Here is an 18,748-nt window from a genome sequence, read left to right as displayed (position 1 = left end):
AAAACAAACAAATGAAAAACCAGACTCTTAAATATGGACAATAAACTAATAATTACCAGAAAGGAGGTGGTGGGGGGATATGTGAAATAGGTTAAGAGGCACAAATTTCTAGTTATAAAATAAATAAGTCATGGGTAAGGAAAGTACAGCACTGGGAATAGAGTCGTTGGTAACAGATGGTGACTACACTTATTGTGACCGCTGAGAAATGTACGGAATTGTTGAATCACTATGTTGTACACCTGAAACTAATATAACTTTGTATGTTAATTATACTTCAAATACATCTATATATATGTACATGCTAGCCAGCCTTAGCTTTTGAGGTAACTCTTATAAAACTGGAGCACAAACAAAAATTCTAATTAAAATGCTATTAAGATTTACACACACACGCAAGATGTTAAAACCAGAAATATCGGCATGCATAAAATAGGCAAGTATTGAAATAAAAGCTACTCAAATATTTTATATTTCTATTTTTTTAAAAAAGAATTAAGACTGCTAATGTAAATTCCCTCAAGGCAAAGAAGAACGTAACAGTCCCTCCTAAATTTATAAATAACGTAATTTTTTATTAGAATTTATATAATCTAATTATATTTAACTACTGATATTCAACATACTTTCAACATGGCATGTGGCAGTACTGAATCCAGCAGCAGCAAAAAAAGAAAAAAGAAAAAGCAAACTGCTTTCCATTTATTACACCTGTGAGTAAAAATACTTGAGTTCACTGTCACTGCTTTCAAGATGTGCAGTTCAAGAGAAAGTTATGAAGCAGCATGCCCATGGATTCCCCTACAAGCTAGGAAAGAAAAGTCCGTTGTAATTCAAGGCCTAAAGTGTCCAGCCGATTACAGATTCAGGAGGATTCTGAAAAATTGAATGAACCCAGGTCTTTAATCTGTCAATGCCAACTCTGTGCAATACTGCAAACTCTGCGATGCCCAAAATAAAATAAAACATGCCCCCAGGAGCTTGGTTGTAGGTCCTCTGCGCACTGACTAAAGCACGCCGAGGATTTTCTCAGCTGTTCTGGGCTCAGCGGGATAGAGACAAAAGCAGCAGGCAAACGGCACAAGGTAGACAGACAGTGTCAGGAAGAATGACGAGTAGCATTAGCTATTGCCGAAAAAGGAAAAAGTCAGTCGTTCTCACTGGAAACGAGACAGAAGTGGAACGAGGCCCCCAGAACGAATGGCGAAGTTAGTGTACGTACACACACACTCCATGCCCTCGCGTGCATGCCAGTGCTCGCAGCCGTCACACTTCTGCCCTGTGGCTCCGGGGCGGCACGTGCAGAGTCCTGTGATGGAGTCACAGGGGACAGGCAGCGAGCCATGCGGGTCACACTCACATTCTTGGCAGGAACCTCCAGGGCTGCTGGGGCTGCCAGTATAGCCAGGGGCACACCTGGATTTAAACAGTGAAAAAGTAGAAGAGATTAATAATAAGTCACGTCTCTAAATTGTTCCATGTGTGGTGTACCAGATGGAACAAAACTGAAACCAAGAGTCAGTAGATCAGGATCCAGGAAACTCTTCCTATAAAGAACCAGCCAGTACCTATTTTAGGCTTTTTCAGATCAAAATGCAGAATCAAAATCATTTAGTGAGAGAGAAGTTCATTTGCAAACATTGTTTTGGTTGATGGAATTCAAAACATCATCATCACCATCATCGTAATTGAGTACAAATTATTTTGTAATAATCTATTAATGTAAAATCAATCTACTAATGAGAAGAAGGAAGTTCTTGTTAAGGTATCAAATTTACTTAACTAGGGCTCAAATTTAGTGCTTTTTATCATCACACTGATTGTAAATATTTACCTGTAACAACCATTCTTAGCTTACGGTGCCATACAGAATCAGGCAATGGGCTAAATTTTGTGGGCCAGTTTGCCCACCACTGCTCTAGATCGTAAACATTGTTTTGAAGTCTTCTTTTTTAAAATTAGAAATAAATAAAATTATATATTGACACATGGGCTTTCCTAAACTCATGCATTTTAAAGATCAAAATGACCAAATAATTCAACCCGCTAATTTTGCTAATGAGCAAGAAGAAGTAAGTGAAGTGGCAATAAACTACTAGATTTTCTATTTAATTGTACTGGTCTTTCTATTACATCTTCCTCAGATGGATTTTCCTTTATAAATCCAAGGAAGTGGATTAATGTTATGCAAATAAAATATATAACATTAAGTTAAAATATTAGAAAGAAATTCCAACTGGATGAATCCCAAATGAAGTCAATTCATTGACTCTTCCACTCATTCACACATCCATTCACCTAAGAATAAGCCACTGTGGATTATGTTATTGGAAGTCTGGTAACAATAAGATGCTAGCAGGACCATATGCTGTGGGTTACCAGGATGGTCCCAAATTATCTGTTGTCCTGGTTTAATTATTAAAACACTTCCTATGTCTCCTTAGAGTATCCCAGTCTGTACAATAAATTATATATATGGTCAGCTAACTATAATCAATACCCATAATTTTTGATCCAGAGACAAGCATGGGAGGAAGTTGAGAGACAGTGGGAAGTTGAAGCCAAAAATTACAAACATTAGGCAGATAATCCTGAACTATCTTTAGTGGCCTAGGATTGTGGAAATTTGCACAACTAATTGTGAAAGTTAATTTATCTTGTGCTGGTTAGAAAAGGCAAAGCAAAAAGAAAAAGTTATCCATAACTAGGCTTTTATACATTTGTGGTTTTAATTATTTTATTTCCAATGTAAGATTATAAATGCTCAATGAAAGTACCATTTAAATATGTCCGCTTAAATTATTTCTTAACATTCACAGGTGAAAGAATTCTATTCTAAGCAGGTTGAGATTGATCAAATGCTCAAAGAGTTAATTACAAAAGTAACAAAGATAAAACATAGGAAGGGGTTTCCTATGTTACAGGGACAATCAAAACATGTAAGCAATTTTAGACCTGAGCCGATGAACTTAGGCAGGTCACAAGGTGTTTTAAATGATTTAAGGAGCTCTCAGAAGTGGAACAAATTTATTTGGAAAGTTACAATAAAAACTTAACCAAGACCTTTGGTTTAATTTAGCTGAATAAAAGCAATTTTTCAGGGAAATATAACTTGATCATTTATATGTGAGAGATGATGAATGGAAAGCTGTAACAACATTTGAGAACCGTGAAAACAATTCAAGCCATTCACATTTGATAGTATATGCCCCTGTTCATCTATATGCTATATGAACTGTCAACTCCTATTGATTAAACATTAATGGATATGAAAAAAAACAAATTTTCTATAATCACTCTGCCTTAAGACAGTAATTGTCATTTTAGTGCACCCTTCCAGTCTTTCTATATACATGCTTTCATAGATACTGGGAACTCCAATTTATAAATGTGGTATACTACTAAACATTTTTTTCATAAATTACTTCAGATAATACCCTTGGTGTCCAGGGATGCTTTTAGTCTTCATCTTACCGGTATTTACAAGGGCATGAAATGAATATTAGCCTAACCATGAATACCAAAGCACATAAAAATATATATACAAATATAAATATATATGTATGTTCAAATGTTGTATATATTGCCAAAACAAATGGAAATATTTTTGGGTTTTTGCATTGCTTTGAATTATTTAATTGCTATTAATTTCTGTTGGCACAGAGAGTGTGGATGTACTGCTATATACATTCAAGTATTAGATATTCTGTTTAGAGTTACCACATGCAGAATTATTTGGAAATATCATTTGCAAACCCGTAGAAACGTCATCGGAATTAACAAACTTTAAGTTCATTATTTAGTTATCTACTTACTTCCATTATTAACACAACCATTGCTGGTTATATCAAAAGGAGACTTTTAAATGGCTAATGATAAAATTAATTAATATTGGTTTATATTTGCAAAGAGATTGATAATTTAAGGAAGTGCCCCCTAGAAGAACCCAGCAAAGGGGTGGGGAAAGAATGGCATGGAAAAGAAAAAAATCCAAGCAATGGTACGATTTCAGGTGATGTCCAGGTCTTAGTCTGATTCCATGGAAAACTCTGGAACGAGCATAAGCATAAGCGTTCAGACTTTGTACTCCCACAGTAGTCAGTCACTGGCTATGGACCACTGGAGGAAGGGGGGTAAATTCTCAGGCCTTCTTGCCCCTCCTATGGGAAAGAAGGCTTCCATGTAGGCACTTAGGCAGCGCACCAACAGTAATCTTCACAATGTTAGTGAAAAGTAGAACATCAGCTATTCTGATACTATAGGTTAAAAAAAGGGGGGGGTGGGAACACAAGCAGGGGGAATGGGAGAGGAAGAAGCAGGCTTCCAGCAGAGGAGCCTAAAGTGGGGCTTGATCCCAGAACACCGGGATCATGCCCTGAGCCGAAGGCAGACGCTTAACGACTGAGCCACCCAGGCGCCCCTGCTTGTGTTGTTCTAATTAAGAATGCTTGATACATTTATATTTTGAATTCTGTCGACATTTGGTGGCATAGTACCATAATGCTCAGAACAGTGACATGCACTATTAGCCAATATTTTCCAGTGGATTAAGATGAGAATTATGGGTAGCCAGCTTTTTATCATTGTTAACTACTGATAATATACAGACATATAGATATGTATCCACTAGATATACAGATAGATAGATAGATATAGACATATGTGTGCACTAAGTATAGATATATAGATATGTGTACACTAAAACATAAATTAGATAACTGTGAAATAATTTGAAATCTTTGAGAAAGTCTAAATGTAAGATGGAAATAAACAACTGTCTTCGGAGAAAGTCTACAGATATAAAAATAAAAAATAGTGTGGAAAGCATATGAACTACTGGAGGAAAGGAAAATAAATTATGAGAATAATGAATACGTTTCTGTTGTCATCCTTTATTGTGTGATCTCTAGGTTTCATGACTGTACATACCGTTCACAGTACTGGCCTGCGTATCCCCGTGGGCAGGCAGTGCAGCGGTAATCATCGAGGCCTTCCGTGACACAAGAAGGGCTAAAACTGAATTGGAAAGAAAAAAAAAAAAGATTGTAAAAAATCTTTTAACCTATTTTTTTAATATATTTAAGTAATTCTGCCCATTATCCAGATGATTGGAACTTATTTTGGGGGTAGTTGTAAATGACCTATTTTTAATTATTTTTCTAGTCAAGGGTAGGATATCACCACAAAATACTACCGATAATAGTCGACAAATAAATATGGTCGGTTTTTAATGAATTTGCAATGCCTCACACTGACTGTGTAAACATTTTGAAATTTTAATAATTATATGACAACCATAAAAATATTAAACATCCAGCAAGTGTCCTGTTTTTCATAAATTGAAAGAAAAATATGACTAGAATTCATGCACATTTGTCTGATAGCAGAATAAGTATTACTGCATATTTTTCAAGTAAAAAAAAAAAAAGGGTCCTAAAAGCTATATAATTTTTTTTCTGAAAACTTAGCCCGAATTGCCACTGGCACTTCAACACATGAAGTGTGAATAAATATTTCACTTAAAATAAGAGTGCCTTTTCTAATTTACATACAGATTTCAAACTAAATTTATTTTAAACACAAAGTAATGTGATTTAGTGTGAGGAAAGAAGGGAAAGCTCTGCACATGAAAAGGAATAAAATTTTCTGACAACTTTATGATCTTTCTATTAAGTAGGTCTTATATAACTTGCCCTGTTCTCACTACGGCACTGGTAGACCACAGCCAGTCAAGCTTTGCCAGGATTTCTGACCATCTTAACTATAAAAGAAACACTTAACAAGACTTGGAAACTAATCTGTACTAACATGTAATTTTAGGTTGTTACAAACTTCTTTCAAATGTAAATAGAGGATTCCCACTAGATAAAACTGCATGATGCACCGGAAACTTAGAAGGAAAAAAATAATATATTTGTTGCAAAATGGTAATGCTGTGAACACCATTTTTCTTTTTGTTGGTCTGCTAAAGAAGTTGCTGTTGAAAAAGATAAATTGTGTATAGACTAGGGCCACAACTCCTTCAGTCAGCTGCCATTACGACCCTATTTTAACTGTCCTCTAGTGCAATGAATCAATAGCACATGAATGAGTAATAAACTCTAACCTTTGCGAAATACGTGAACAAATTGATCTACTACTCACAAACTCATTAGCCAAAAAATTTATTTTTTGCCTTCGCAAAATAGGTCCACAAATACATAACTGACACATTCTGGCAAGCGTTTAGATCTCTCAGTTAAAGCTTGGTGCTGAGTGCATTTGTACACACACACACACTCATATATCACATTTTGAACTCATATATATATATATATATATATATATATATATATACACACACATATATATATACACACAAGCTACATATAAATACATATACTATATATATATATAGGCACTTGGAAACAAGTTTTTAGACATTTCAAGTGAAAATCTAGAGAGCCAACCTAATTAAATTATAATCCTTTACACTAATATATCTGTCTCAATTACTATGCAAGAATGTTAGTATTCTCCTTGAATAGTTGATATAAACTTTTTTGAATTATGATATTATGGTGTGTTGAACCTTTTCCTTAAATCACATATAAGGACTTAAGAAGGAGGGCATAGGGATCACAACTTCCTGAAGTTAGAGTTGATTCTTTCTGCTCACAACTCCTTCATCTACTCTCCATTCACATATTATCTGCAGGGCCACCCAGAAATCCTATGCTTTTCTCTTGGAGGCCATCTTAGACATTTACTTATGTCTGCTAATTCCAAATTTGCCCAAGAGAGTTTCTGAGATTTAGAGTCTGCTAGTCTGTGTTGTTCCTGTGGATACTACAGAGATGAAATGGCTTCCTGGATCCCCCATCCCCTTCTCCTTTTTATCCCAGTTCACTGGTTGCTTTGTTTCAGTCTCCTTTGCTGAATATACATCATGTCCTTGACCTCTTTATGTGCCCTACGGTTCAGTCTTCAGATTTCTCCTACCCTGTCTTGCCCTCTCCCCTAAATGAAATGATCTCATTCAGTCTTAAAACCTTTGCATCTACCCTAAAGAGCTAAAACTGAGTTTCCCCCTCCAAAACAATCCCACTGACCTTTCTATAATTTTCCCCATCTCCTCCATGGTCACTCTGTGCTTCCATTTGTTCGGCCATAAACTACAGACTCAACTTTGTCTCCCATCTCTCACATTCCACATACGCTACCTGAAACTGCTGCTCCTGTTGCCATCACTAACACCATCGCATTTCCCTGTTCCAAGCCACCTCTTGCCATTGGAAGACTGTTAGCAGTTCGGACATTTCAGTAGCCACTGGAGCTTCCCTGAGTCATATCTTGGGCATGATTCCCCTGACACCATTCACTCTGAGCCATCTGCTCTAGATCCATGCTGTCTGCCAACCATGGGCCAGTCTCCGGGATAGCATACTCGTTTTTTTCCTCTGGCGGACTACTCTTCCTCCAGGCAGTCACATGGCTTTCCCCATTACTTCATTCATCTCTGCACAAGCCTTTGTTTACAAAGATCTTCATTGAGGCCCTTGGCTAAAAGGGCACCCCAGCCACTTCCAATTCACTGAGGCTGCTCTATTTTCCCTGGTAGCACTTGCACTGTCTCATATGACATTATACATCTACCCCTGTTTTGCTCAGCTTTATCGAAGTACAACTGGCAGATAAAATTGTAATATAATTAAAGTGTGCACGTGATGATTTAATATACATATATGTACAAATTAATTAACACATCTATCACCCCCACATATACCTTTTTGGGGGGGTGGTGAGAACACAGGTTCTATTTGCTTAGCAAATTTCAATTATACAAAAAAGCATTATCAACTACAGTTACCAAGTTATATATTGGATCCTAGATCTCATTCATCTTATAACTGGAAGTTTGTATTCTTTTACCAGCCTCTCTCAATTTCCCCTACTGCCCACTCCCTGGCAACCACCATTTCACACTCAGTTTCTATGAGTTCATATTTTTTTAAATTCCACACTTAAGTGAAACCACACAGTTTCTGTCTTTCTCTGTCTGGCAAAGATGGTGGGCATGTTTGGGAAAGAACAAGGGACTCCAACATGGCATCACTGTAGAAGGGAGGAGAAGGCATTGAAGGGGAAAGGTGGTCAGATTGCAGATGGTAGAGGGTTTCATCTACTCTGTTGAACAATATCTGACCTTTCCTTGAGTAGGTGGTGGAAAACCCTTGAGCCACACTGCATTGTCACGATGGTTGACAGTTTGCCATATTTGTCTTGGTAAGAAATATTGAAACACTAATGTGTGGAAGTTAGTAATCACTCACCACCCCTTACTCCTTGTTTTTCATTGGCTGCACAGATCGAAGCCACTGAAGAGAGGTATCTAGGCCTCCTCCAACTGTAGTTCAGAATTTATTTTTATATCTTGGGAAGGAGGGCCTCTCTTCTTTGCCCTGGCTGGTTTCTTTGCTTTGTATTTTAACTCTTCCCTTCTTACCACACACAGGTCTTTGCTTTGTTAATTAATGTGCCAAGTTTTAGGTGGTGATATGAGTGGGTCATGAAATCACTCTAGTAGGTTTGGACTAAAATCTCTTCTAATATATATATATTTTTTCTAATATATATAAAGTATATATATATACATATATAAATAATATGTATATATTATATAAAGTATATATGTATATATATACATATATAAATAATATGTATATATTATATAAAGTATATATATGTATATATACATATATAAAGTATATATATATAAAGTATATATATAAAGTATATATATGAATATATGTGTATATATATTCATATATATATGTACTTATATTTTATATTATACACACAGAAGTTTTTCATGTACCAAGTTAGGATACAAAAAAAATGATTTCTTAAAATGGTTGCTGTTAAAAAAGTTTGAAAGCCACTGAACTAGCCACTTGGATTTGGTATTTTGATTCTTAGAGGGTCCTTTCCATAAAAATAAATTAAACGAATCGCAGAAAACAAAAATTAAAACACACCTTTTTATTGATCCTGCTAACCAAACAAGGTAGCACTCTTTCTTTTTCCTTCTTGAAAATTACTAAAGCTATTAACTGACATCCTTGTAACATGTTTGTTTCCACGACTGACTGTCAAAACTCCTCCACGACCCTCACAGGTCAAGGCTCCCCTGCGTACTCAGGCTTCTCTGAGAACAGCTGCTTTTCTCGCTGGGGGTGTCCTTAGCCAGTGTGGGCTCCATTCCCTTGCCTCCGCAACAGCTCCTGTCTTGGCTCATCTTTCTTTTCTGGTTTCTCTTGTGTAAGGAATTCTGTCTTTCCTTCTTTCCACATGTTCCCCTTGGGCAGCATAACCCTGGGAAATCTTATCCAATTTTAATTCATTTATTAACATATCTCTTCCTTCATCTGCCCTTCCAATTCTATTTCCATTTTCTGCAGCTATTTGCATATTTCCATTTGGACAGATCTTTCATATCAATTTTAACCTGTTTGGAACGTAAATTGTCTGTCCTCTGCAGCAGCTCTCTCCTGGTTTCCCTATTTTGGTTAATCGCACTACCATTTTTGAGGTCAACCTGGCTAACAACCTTTGGCTTCGACTCCTGCCTGGCCCGAACCTCTCATGTCTAATTAGTTAGCACTTCTGGAAGGCTACGTTCAGCAAAGGTCTCACACCTGTCCCCTCCTCTCCCTTCCTGTTATTATCGCCTACCTTCACATTCTTATTATCTTTTGCCTAAGTTAGTGAAATAGCTTATATTAATCGTGCTCTTCACTTTTTTTCTTTTCCTGTTTTAATTCATTTTACTTAGCTCTCTCATAACAGTCTTCCCAAAGTGTGGCTCAGGTCACATTAACCTTTTTATTTGTTTGTTTTAACTAAAAACGTGCAGTGTTTCCTCATTACAAAGAAAATTAAATAGCAATTTCTTAGATGGGTATTCAAAGATTTCTATAACATGGCCTCCATTCTCCTGCTCATTTTCATCTGCAATTATGAATCCTATTTGAACTCCATGCTCCGAACTCTTACTTATTAGTTCTTAAAAGTGAAGAATTGTGTTTTTTGTTTCCTAAGCTTTTGTTCATGTAATTTCCTGCTATCTCCTCCAGTAAAAACCTTTCAATTCACTGTTTATGATCTATTATAAATCCTACTACTTCTTTCAATATGTTCTTGAGGCTTCCAAAATCAAGTGTAGTATTTTGCACCTTTGAATTCCCTTGACATTTAAGTTGACTTCTCTTAAGACACACATTTTATTGTGAGCCTTTTCAACAGATGTTATGCTTCATTGTTATCAAAGAAGTTATCAGTTAATTACTGAATCTTTCTATACAATGGCTCACATTTTAATAACAATACAATAAATAACATTCTCTTGTTTAAATCTAGTCATTAGAGGGAGATTAGCGGAAGGAAAATAGAAATAATGGTATTTTTCATACACCTACCACTTGGTGCTTGGGTGAACCAAAAAAACACATATTTTATCCTTGTTAATATCCCACTTACCCGAAAATTTACGTTTGACAAAAGACCTGTGATTCTCTAAAACAAAAAAAAGAGGAACTTACAGAAGAAAGGGGGACAATTTACATGAAAATGTTTTCAGAATATATATAAAGCCAATGAGGAAGGATAAAAAAAAAAAGAACTTGAGTGGGGGAGGGAAATAATATCTTTATCTAAGTTGCTTTGTGGTTCTCATATACTCAAGAAAAGGTGTCCAGAATTCTGAACAAACTGCCATACATTCTTTTTAAAAACAAATTCTTAGAGAAAAAACTGCCCTACCAGTTAGAGATTGAGATCTATAAATCGCTTATACTTCCAGGTAGAGGCAGACTTTGCAACAAGGGTTTTCATCAATATCTAAACCAATGCAGAATGTGCAGAGAGCACTGAAATAAGATATTCTGGCTTTTGTCTCCCCTCATGGCTGTGTTTCCATGGTACCAACCTCAGACCATCTTAACAGAACGGGACTGTGATTCTGGGAAATGTGGACTTATTTTGGAACATAAAAATAAGTCACCCCCTTTAACTATTTCTTCAATTATTTTCTTAATAATTCTTTACAAATTGTGAATTAAATACACAACACGAGAGGAAGGAGTCACAAAAGTCATATAATAGGCACCCAAACAATCCTTCAGAGCTGAGTTATTGTAGAACTATATGCAAATACAAGACCCTTACGAAAGTGTATAAAATTACACACATGTGTACATTTATTTCATAAACATAAATTATGTCAATATTAGTATTTACATTTTAATTATTAAATATTATTTACTTGGGACAGGCTTTTAATGGAAAAATAAACCACAGAGCATTATGGATTCACTTTTGTCATGTTTTTATCTTGTTTAAAAAAAATGTCTATCTTAAACTGAGATTTTGTCTACATGGAAAAAGTAGTTAAATCATAGAAAGCCCATGTACTACACAGATGGTGCTACTGATTGGGAAATATGGTAATTTCTCAATCTTACTTGTTGCTGGAAGAAATTAGAGGGCAAGCACATTGCTGACAGTCATTTGGCAATCCTCTGACAATTCCATAATATCCAAGAGCACATCGTTCACAGAAGTCACCAGCAGTGTGATGTTGACAATTCTGTAAAGGAAAAGGGAGAAGTTTGTTTTTCATTTACTGAGAGTTAGAATGTAATTTATCATACAGCTTCCCACCTATGAGTACCTCAAGAACTCTTTCAATGATATGTATGTCTCTGTGTGTTCACAGGAGCATATATATATATATATGTATATATATATCCACTTTAGAGGAAGAGGGAGAGGGTGCATGCAGGGGTGGGCTGGGAGAGGGGAAGAGGGAGAGAGAAAATCTTAAGCAGTCTCCATGCCCAGCACAGGCCCTTGACTCAGGGCTTGATCTCACCACCCTTAGATAATGACCCTGAGATCATGACCTGAGCTGAAATCAAGAGCCAGACACTTAACCAAAAGAGCCACCCAAACGTCCCTTGATATACATATATTTAAAGAAGTTCTTTCATAAGAGAAACTAATACCGGGCTGTTGTAGTTATACTGACAATGAGAATTTCCTTTCTCTTTTTCCTATATAAATCTCTGTATAAATTTTTCTCTTACTGGAATCTGGGGAACATACTTCACACATTTCTATAATTTATTATATCATCTGGCCATTTATGCTTTTTCTAGAATGGTGCTAGAAAAGTACTAAAAAATCCTGGGACCTTGGTGCATGCCTGTCAGTGGACTTTCTGAAACCAAACCAAGGTGGAAAGCATAAATATTTTAAGAGGCAACAAGAGGCAAAACAAAACAAAACAAAAAGTCTCCCTAGTTACTACACTAAGAATGTTATCCATCTACTTCTTGCCAGATGTTGATAACTCTTTATAAATAGAGAGGACCCAATCTGAAACGAGGCATTCCAGGTTAATATTTTCTTTTTCATGTTTGCATAGTAAGAGACACTCAGGTTATATGCTTTAAGACATTTCCATAAGGAAATGAGAATAGTTTCAGAATACTCTGTAGTTTTGTAATTAGAGTTCTCATAAAGTAGAATTATACTTAGCACACTGCAATAATTCATGCAATAAGGACTTAGAGAGAGCTACATGCCAGGTACTGAGAGGAATCAAGTGAGAGGAAAAGGTAAAATGACATCCAATCCTATACTAATTTACTTCTACTTTGGGAAAAAATTTTTAAAAAGTAGCAAAGAAGAAACAAGGCAGCAGGAATGCAATATTGACTGCTGTGTAGTGGGAATGTGATACTTGACTTTGGGAGTTGAGAAAAAGGAGGAAAAAGAAGAATATGGAATTGCATTTTAGCTTGATTTTATAATACAGGGTTTGGAGTGGTCAGAAGGATGACCTCTTATAAACAATATCAAAAGAAAAGTTGAGAAGCAAAGAAGTCAGTAATAAAATAGCTATGTTAGTGAACTGATCTGAGCAACTCAGCTGGAGGCAACGAGACACCCGTGGGCTCCATATTGAACTTGGCCCACATCCCATATGCTGGGCTTTTGGCTTCATTCAATCAAGAAACACATATTTACTTTTCATGTGTGTTCTAATAGCCAGACAATATTTGGCATGGTATGTGTGGTCATTCACAACACACTGTACCTGAAGTCACTTCCTCTACAGACATTACCATGGAATTATAAATTTTTTAAAGAACTTCTCTTGACTCTTTTTTCAGAGTTTTTGTTCTTTCATGGGGTGAAATCATGACAATACCATGATGAATTTTAGGTCATTGTTTTGATTTTTACATTTTGGGGACTCTGTTTGAAAATACATCATACCACTTAGAGATGCCTTTTATAATAATGTAAAATGGATCCAGTTTCTTATATAATAGGATACTAATCTCAAATACTCTCAATGTCCACCTCACTCTCAGCAGACGACAGCCCCTTATTTTCAGAGAAAAGGAAGCACTCATTTGAATGTTCCCTCAGCTTCTTGTGAAAGACTTGCCATCTGTCTTGCGGTACTTTCCATCCCTTTAACATTTATTTCTGCCCATAGGAAGTGGTGTTTGTCCTTGTCTAAAGCTACTCTCTTCCTAAACTGGATTCCTTGCCTTTTTGCCTCCCCCTTTTCACCAGCATCTGCATTTTTCCCTCCTTGGCTCATTTTTCCCATTAGCATTTGAGGTTGGCCCAGACTTCCCTAGTTCAACTATATCTCTGGGGCCTCAGGTCTCTGGAAATTTCCATCCTTTCTTTGATAAGCATTTTAAAAGCATTGTTTACATTCCTGATTTCTATTTCCTTATCTCCCTTCAGCTCTCTGCACTTTATTTTTTTTTTAATTTTTATTATGTTTTTTTTATTATATTATGTTAGTCACCATACAGTACATCCCCGGTTTCCGATGTAAAGTTCGATGATTCACTAGTTGCGTATAACACCCAGTGCACCATGCAATACGTGCCCTCCTTACTACTCATCATTTTAAAAAAGGTTCTCATGTCACCATGACGCCAGACTCACTGATAAGATCTTTGTTGATAAATCAAAATTTACTGACAGTAGTTAAGTCCTCATGATACATGAATTTTCTGCAGCAGCTAATATTTCTGGCTACTCTTTGAAATTTCTCTTTCTATGGTTTCTTAAATGGTATGATCTGCTGATTTTTCTCCTAACTCTATGGCTATTCCTCTTTATGCCCCTTCATGGACTCTTTTCGTCTCTTTCTGTGTAATAACATTGGTGCCTTTGATTCTAACTTTGGCTCTCACCTCTTTATTTTTTTCTTTGTCTTACACACTCTACCTTGGTGATTTCATCCATTACTATGACTTTAGATGTCATCTACTTGCCAAAAACTCTAAATTTTATATATTCAGGCGTGATATCTCTAATGAGTTCTAGACTTACATTTCCAAATGCTTCCTGGATAGCACTTATTGCATAACAAAAGCACCTTGAATTTGAAATATCGAAAATTAAGCTCATCTCTGTTTAAACCTGCTAATACTTCTGTATTGTCCAACTCATCTACGGTCACTATCATCTGCTCAATTGCCCAGGCCAGCGATCTAGAGCCTCTCTCATTCCAGAGAGCCTGTTTGATCACCGTGTTCCATGATTCTATCACTGTTTCTTTACTTCTTTGTCTTTACTATTTTTCTCTGGCCACTCTCATTTTTACCTGGTTTACTGGAACAGAATTTAGCTAAAGATCCTACTTCTAAATTTTTTTAGAACTGCAATCAGAATGATCATCTCATAGAACTTATCAAACCATGCCATTCTCTTGCTGGAAAGCCTGCATTAATTCTTCATTGTTCTCAGGATGAATTGTAAACTTTCCAGCAAGTAAGACCTTTACCATCTGCTTGCTTCCCCTCCAGTCCTACCTCTAGCCACTGCTACCTTTGTATGCTATGTGAAAGCCATATAGTACCATCTGAAATTCTCATATTATGCCATGCTCTCTTTTTCCTCTGGGACTTCTTATATCCAAATCTCTTGTTTTGGAATGTTCTTCCCTTCTCTTAACTGGATAGCACCTACACATTTCAGCTCTCATTTTAAATGTTGCTTTCTCTGACAAATATTCCCTGATGTCCTAAGTCTGGGCTAAATGCTCCTTCCAGTTCAACACAGTGACTGAAACATGGTAGTCATTCAATGACTATTCTGAATGACAGAATGCACAATATAGGAAGTATAGCTGAAACCGGTCAGTCTTCTTAAGATGAAAAGGGCCAAGTTTCAAGTCTAATACTTTATAGAAATGTGGTTAACAAGATAATTTGTTGTGTTCTGAATTAGGATTTATTGTATAAGAACCATGATCTTCTTTTATTCAGCCATCCAAAGGAACCAGTATTTTAGCAATAAAATAGCGATTCCCTGTTTAAGAATAGCATGACAAGGGATAATGGTTCTGGGATAAATTACCCATAAAGTCCAGTCTAAATCATTCAGCAAGGTGTCAAATAGTGAGTTAACTGGGGAGTGTTTTAAGGACATATTTTACAGTTATGTGAATAAACATGTGCCAAAAAAATACATAAGATCTTGAACAATTACCAGCATTTTGCTTTTGTAAAAATAAACCCACTGCATAATGAATTATTTTATGTAACCTAATATAGCATTAATAATTGACTCAAAACACTTAAAGACAATGTTGATTATTACCAGAAATACAGAGATTCAAAAATATGGTTTGCTGCTCTTATACCTACAGCTCTATATAATTTCTTCACAGATCAAGCAAATATTTTAACCTTCTCTGAACAGTCAATCTTTCACAGGGTTGCTGACATACTAAACTTGGTTAACAAAATCAAATGTTCTGGTTAGGTCCACAAACACAACATATAAATCATGATGCTATTTTTGAAACTTTTTGACACAGACCTTCCATATGACTTTCCTGTTTACTTTGAGACACAATATTTGTCTTGTATAGAAATTAATATTTAGGAAAAATTCCTATATTTTAGATGTCTAATGAGAAGTTTAATTATATTCTCAAGAGTGATACTGTATGTTCTAGTGCCTTTTAAATAACAGATTAGAATATATGATATTCATTTTTTTTGCACATGGGAAAACCAGTGGTATATATCCCTTCTACTAAATCAAAATAATATAACATTAATATTACGTAGTACCTTAGATCTGAGGTAACAAGTTTCTTAACTTAGCCCTCTTTCCTTAAAGGGATGCTTCCCCACTTTTTCTTCAATACGTTATTGAATGAATGGATCCTTTTAAGGTAGCCCTTTTCATCTTGTACAATTATAAGCTATGAAGATTTTCCTTATGTTGAATGAAAACACATTCTAATTTTCAGTCAATGATCCAAGTTCTGCCTTCTGAAGCTATGAAGATTAAGTCTAATTCCCATTTCCCAAGGCAAGTCCTCAATTGTCTACAAAATGCTATTACTTCCTAAATCTCTTCAAGTTAAACATTTAATAATCTTGATCACTCAGAATTTCTCTTAAAATAGATATTTAAGTCTCTACCTGTGATTTGCAAAAATAGTGACTGTCCTCCCTTTCCTGATATGGATCTTGCATACATGACTGTGCAGTCAAGTAAAAACTCTATTTCACAGGAATTGCTACTACATCTTATTTCCTCTGCTCTCTCCCTAAACACTAGAATATAAGCTCCTAGACGGTAAGGCCCCTGCATTCCTCATCTTGGTATCTTTTCATCACCTACCGCAATATCTGCATATTGGAAATATTTATTAAGTGCCACAATAATGAATGAACAAGTGAGCCTACCTAAGCTCAGAAACTTTTATATTAATTTTGTCTTCTTAACTGTGGCTCATACTTCCACCTGTCAGGCTCTTTAGGCTTCTTGACCACCATCAAATGCATTAGGTAACACTTCCAGCTCTACGTCATCTATTTGATACATCTCATCCACATCACTGATCAAAATTTTGAACAGGACGGGGTGAAACACAAAGCCTATGTCTCATCATTGGAGACATGAACCGAGAACCCAGCACACATTCTTGAGGTGTAGAGAAACTTCTACAGTCATTAAATTTGCTAACTGATTATTATCTGGCCCATCTCTTCAACCTTGTTTGTGAAAATACCATGAAACATTCTGTCAAATGCCTATTTAAACAAGCCCGAGTTTGGATCATAGGATCTGATCTTTACTGGCTTATGACTTAAGCAAATTATTTAATTTTGGTCAGCAGTTCATCAACTATAAAAGAAAGAACAATCCTATCTACTGCATAAGTTTACTGTAAGAATGAATGAGAAAAAAAATCTATCTATAGTGATCAGCCTTGGTCCTGGCACAAATGTAAACAGGGTTGAATATTTGGGGGCTGTTATTATTTTTGCTGAATTTGAGATGTAATATGTCACACTTTCTGATGAATTTGATATCATAATGAGATTCAGGAAGGATCTCAGATATTATGTCACACTTTCTGATGAATTTGATATCATAATGAGATTCAGGAAGGATCTCAGATATTATGTCACACTTTCTGATGAATTTGATATCATAATGAGATTCAGGAAGGATCTCAGATAGTAACCCTTGCAATTAGTCTGCTATGTTTTATTTTGAGTGAACCTATACTGATTTCTAATGAGCACTATTTATTTTTTCTACACTTGACAGATAGTAGTTCAGTAAGCAGTCCTTAAGTTTTACTGGAGATCAAAATCAATGTTTGCTACATTTTACTTTCCTTTATAAACCTGGAGTGGCATTTCATGGATTTCCATCCTATGGCAAATTTCATATTTCCATGATTTTTGCAAATATTTTTCATACATGGCTTCTAATCATATTTGCAGATTCTATCAGTAGTCTAGGACAGAATTCACGTAGGCCTTCAAAATCAAATCATTTAATCAGATAACAGTGTGTTTACTCTCTCAGTCTGTAGATAGCATTTTATAGTGGATATGAAAACTGATTCTAATACATTTTAGTTGAAGCTCTGTAGGTTACTTAAATTTTCTAAGCACTAATTTTCAGAGTTGTAATAAAATACTAACGATCCCTATTTTGGTCAGATTGTTAGACAAATTCAATAAGATAGGGCTTATAAAGTACCTTAAACAGAGTAGATTCTAGTTACAAGTCTGTTTACCAAATATAGGGCTAACTGCTTAATCACAAATGTTGGTAGTTTCAGACAACAGAGCTGATCAATAATGATTTTTTTTTCTTTTCATTTTAAAATAAGAATTGTGATAGGGTGAAAATATTATTTTCACAAATTATGTGGACTTTCAAAAAGTTATTTGAGCTAGGTGAGAATTCAATATGCCCTTTAAAAATTTTGCAAAAATAATACTAACCATGGGGGTGTAGTGATGATATATTGAGAAAGTTATAGATACAGATATAGATAGATATAGAAGTGTGTATTATAACAACTTGGAAAATCTATCTATCTATCTATCTATCTATCTATCTATCTACCTACCTACCTACCTACCTGAGATTGTCTATGGGGTGTATGTGTGTGTACTGATTAGCATTTGTTCCCTCACCTCTGCTTCCCCTGGCTTAAGGATCAATATCACTTAGGTTTTGCTCTTCCATTTTGAAGAAAATTTTCCTTAAGGGACAACAGTCACGAGCTATTGGTAGTAACATGTCTATGTGTAAGATATATTAATGCCTAGCATGAAGCAACAGTTCTCTGAAAAGTATTATCAGGAATTATGAAGAAAATAGTTACAAAGTCATGTGGATTTTATTT

General features: G+C 35.6%; 1 protein-coding gene across 1 annotated transcript in view; it reads right to left on the bottom strand.

The window, feature by feature from the left end:
• Positions 1-18,748, bottom strand: part of LAMA2 (laminin subunit alpha 2) — a 601,373-nt gene that overhangs the window by 164,398 nt on the left and 418,227 nt on the right. Inside the window, exons 30-32 of the mRNA XM_040627485.1 lie at positions 11,502-11,626; positions 4,930-5,016; positions 1,223-1,416 (exon numbers count right to left, since the gene is read on the bottom strand). Coding sequence (XP_040483419.1) covers positions 1,223-1,416; positions 4,930-5,016; positions 11,502-11,626 — 406 coding nt within the window. The remainder of the gene's footprint in view (positions 1-1,222; positions 1,417-4,929; positions 5,017-11,501; positions 11,627-18,748) is intronic.

The sequence above is a fragment of the Ursus maritimus genome, unplaced genomic scaffold (genome assembly GCF_017311325.1).
Source record: "Ursus maritimus isolate PB19 unplaced genomic scaffold, ASM1731132v1 scaffold_13, whole genome shotgun sequence".
Classification (NCBI taxonomy): domain Eukaryota; kingdom Metazoa; phylum Chordata; class Mammalia; order Carnivora; family Ursidae; genus Ursus; species Ursus maritimus.
Note: the sequence above shows the minus strand (reverse complement) of the source record. Positions and strands in the feature narration are given on the sequence as shown.